At 46.8% G+C, this 2,742-nt stretch overlaps 1 protein-coding gene across 1 annotated transcript in view; it reads left to right on the top strand.

Moving 5' to 3' along the window:
- The window catches only part of EMH_0058290 (phosphodiesterase, putative), a gene marked incomplete at both ends in the record, with an annotated part of 4,691 nt that overhangs the window by 518 nt on the left and 1,431 nt on the right, over positions 1-2,742 (top strand). Inside the window, 7 exons of the mRNA XM_013497567.1 lie at positions 3-44; positions 642-707; positions 1,005-1,169; positions 1,469-1,518; positions 1,670-1,775; positions 2,084-2,154; positions 2,437-2,731. Of these exons, the coding sequence (XP_013353021.1) occupies positions 3-44; positions 642-707; positions 1,005-1,169; positions 1,469-1,518; positions 1,670-1,775; positions 2,084-2,154; positions 2,437-2,731 (795 nt within the window). The remainder of the gene's footprint in view (positions 1-2; positions 45-641; positions 708-1,004; positions 1,170-1,468; positions 1,519-1,669; positions 1,776-2,083; positions 2,155-2,436; positions 2,732-2,742) is intronic.

Here is a 2,742-nt window from a genome sequence, read left to right as displayed (position 1 = left end):
GCAGTCGACAGTTCATCCCAAGGGAGCTGACGCTTGCGCTCATGGTCCGTCTCCCATGGTTTATTCATGCTTACAGATACATGAATGTGGAATAGATGAACGTGAAGTACAGCGAGTGCTTGTTTTTCCTGGCAGCTGTTATTCAGTCCGTTTACGTTCTTTCAGTTCTCAGCGCCATGCCGTCTTTGCTGTTTCTCCCGCTGTGTGCAGCGAGTTCCGGTTTCTCCTGTGACAGTAGCAGCGACTCTGCAGATGAATCCACAACGAAGCAGGCAGCTACGCAGCGGAAGAAGGTATTGCTTATTGTTCACGCCCGCCATACCGTAAACATTGAATATGTGTGCCGCAGTTGTTTTTCAACAACTGTTTGCTCGGGCTGTAAACGCATCCATGATGTGACAAAAAGATTGCTTGCCAGACGCATTGAACGGTTAAGGGCCTAGGGCTCTGTTCTTGATATATGGCTAAACAGCTAGCAACAGAACGGACAGGCTTCAAAACAAACAGACGCTGTGCGCGTAGAGAAGGATCTGCATTCATGGGCCTTGTATCCATTTTCTGCAGAGTGCCTGCACAGCTATGAATGAGCTTTTAACAATTCTTATTCTCCTCCTTTGTGGCCCCTTTTCGTCGTTTTGCAGCTTCTGGACGCGGCAGAGCGCAATATGAATCTTATTGGCAAGCAGTGGTCGTTCAGCGTTCTAGAGGTGCGAATTTCATTGCACAGTTTGTTTAAAATTGCATTAGCTTTTATTTTAGAGGGGCAGTTGAGTCTGTGGCTCACTTTTCAAGAGTAGAAGCAGTAGAAGCAGCAGTAATAGCAGTGCGTACGTAAGTTTAAACTTCATTGCACCCAAACTGCCATGGATAATTCTGTGCTTCCTGCATTCGGCGTCCTACAAGGAGCTGCATTTGACACTCGATTGACTAAGAGAACGGGTTTTGGGCTTGCTGTTGTGTTTACGTGGTGCTCTCTCGACCGTTCCACCTGCATGTGTTTGCAGCTAGAGCAAGAAGTGAACGATGCTCTCTTTGTAGTAGGGGCCGCCCTTCTGGGCCCCGTAGTGACAGACTGGGGCTGTTGCAACAACGAACTGTGTCAGTTTCTGCGTACCTTGCAGTGCCAGTATCAGCCAAATCCTTACCACAACCAGTTGCACGCAGCCATGGTAGGCTCATCAGCTCATCGAGCTCTTCAAAATTTTCTTGAAAAAATGAACAACTTTAACTTCATTTGAACGCGGGGCAGCTGCTTTTGGTCAAAATGTTCTTCCATAGCTTCGAGTTCTGCTGCCGGATGCCTGTTATTACTACATACTAGAATTGTTATTGTATGTAATTATTTGTATATTATCATTCTAAACCACCAAACACCATTGCTACTAGCATATATGATTGTTATTTACTTTGGTATATTACTATTATATGTAATTATTGTTGTCTCGTTTGATTGTGGATGCGCTTGCAGGTGGGGCATGCCGCAGTTAGCCTCGCGAATATGCTGGGCATTTGGCAGATGTAGGTAATGGCTTGCTGCTACTCGCTTATTATGATTGCGGAGCGCCCACTGCATCTAGACTCGTGGCGCAAGTAGATCAATAAACACGCAGTAGTGCGCATATATGCATATATGACTCGGCTGTCAGAGTTGTGTTGTTCTGCAATGCAGAATGGAACCGCTAGAGCAGGCTGCACTGGCAGTTGCCGCCTTGGCTCACGATGTTGGGCATCCCGGCCGCACCAATCAATTCTTCGTGGCTTGCTTTGACCCATTGGTGAGCGTTTCAACGCTATAGAATGCTGTGTTGCTTATACTCGTCGGCTGGTGGACAGTTAAAGCACTTTACCGCCCGTTTGTTCGACTTGCCGACGCGGAACTAGACTAAATACATAAACAGGCGCATTAGCAGGGAGCTGCGTTATCACCTTTTGTAGTTGGCACTTGTCTAGTAGGAGTGATTTCTCGAATTTAGGGTATACTGTCTTCGACTTCTTGTTGCGTTCGTTTACAGGCTATCATCTACAACNGATTTCTCGAATTTAGGGTATACTGTCTTCGACTTCTTGTTGCGTTCGTTTACAGGCTATCATCTACAACGACATCTCCCCTCTTGAGAATTTCCACTCTTGTTTGTGTTTTCGCATTCTTGAAAGGTGCGAATAACATCTACTCTGTTGCATATCTTACACACAAATTTCCCATCTGCTCATAAAATTGAGATTTTAATTGAGGGGCATCGATGAACTGTAGTAGAGGAATGAATGGCCAGTCTCGGTCGTTCATGGTCCCCCATGAGCACTTGCAAGTGGATAACTGTCAATCTAATGTTTCTTTGATTGGCTGCATCTGCCTTTATCGTGGTCCCTCCGTATGGGCCTCTGGCTGCGCCCTGGGTTTCAACTGAACACGTACTGTTTTCGCGGACTGTGGTGCAGGAGGAACTGCAATATTTTTTTTTTGTTGTCGGTCGGGGGGTTCCGTTTTGTGCGGTCGAAGATCATCGAGTGTATCCTTAGCACCGACATGAAGCAGCACTTTGAGGATATTTCAAAGTTTCGCATGCGGCGACAAAGCGAAGAGTTCTCCTTTCGAAATTCAGCTGAAGACAGATGGGCCACCCTGCGCATGTGCGTCAAATTGGGAGACCTCTGCCACACTGCCCTCCCCTGGTCCGACCACTTTGTTATGTCGTGCGCCATCACGGAGGAGTTTTACCAGCAGGGAGACGAAGTAAGTCAAGT

The sequence above is a fragment of the Eimeria mitis genome, genomic scaffold (assembly GCF_000499745.2).
Source record: "Eimeria mitis Houghton genomic scaffold, Emh_scaff2758, whole genome shotgun sequence".
NCBI lineage: Eukaryota > Apicomplexa > Conoidasida > Eucoccidiorida > Eimeriidae > Eimeria > Eimeria mitis.
This window is presented reverse-complemented; position numbering and strand designations above follow the sequence as displayed.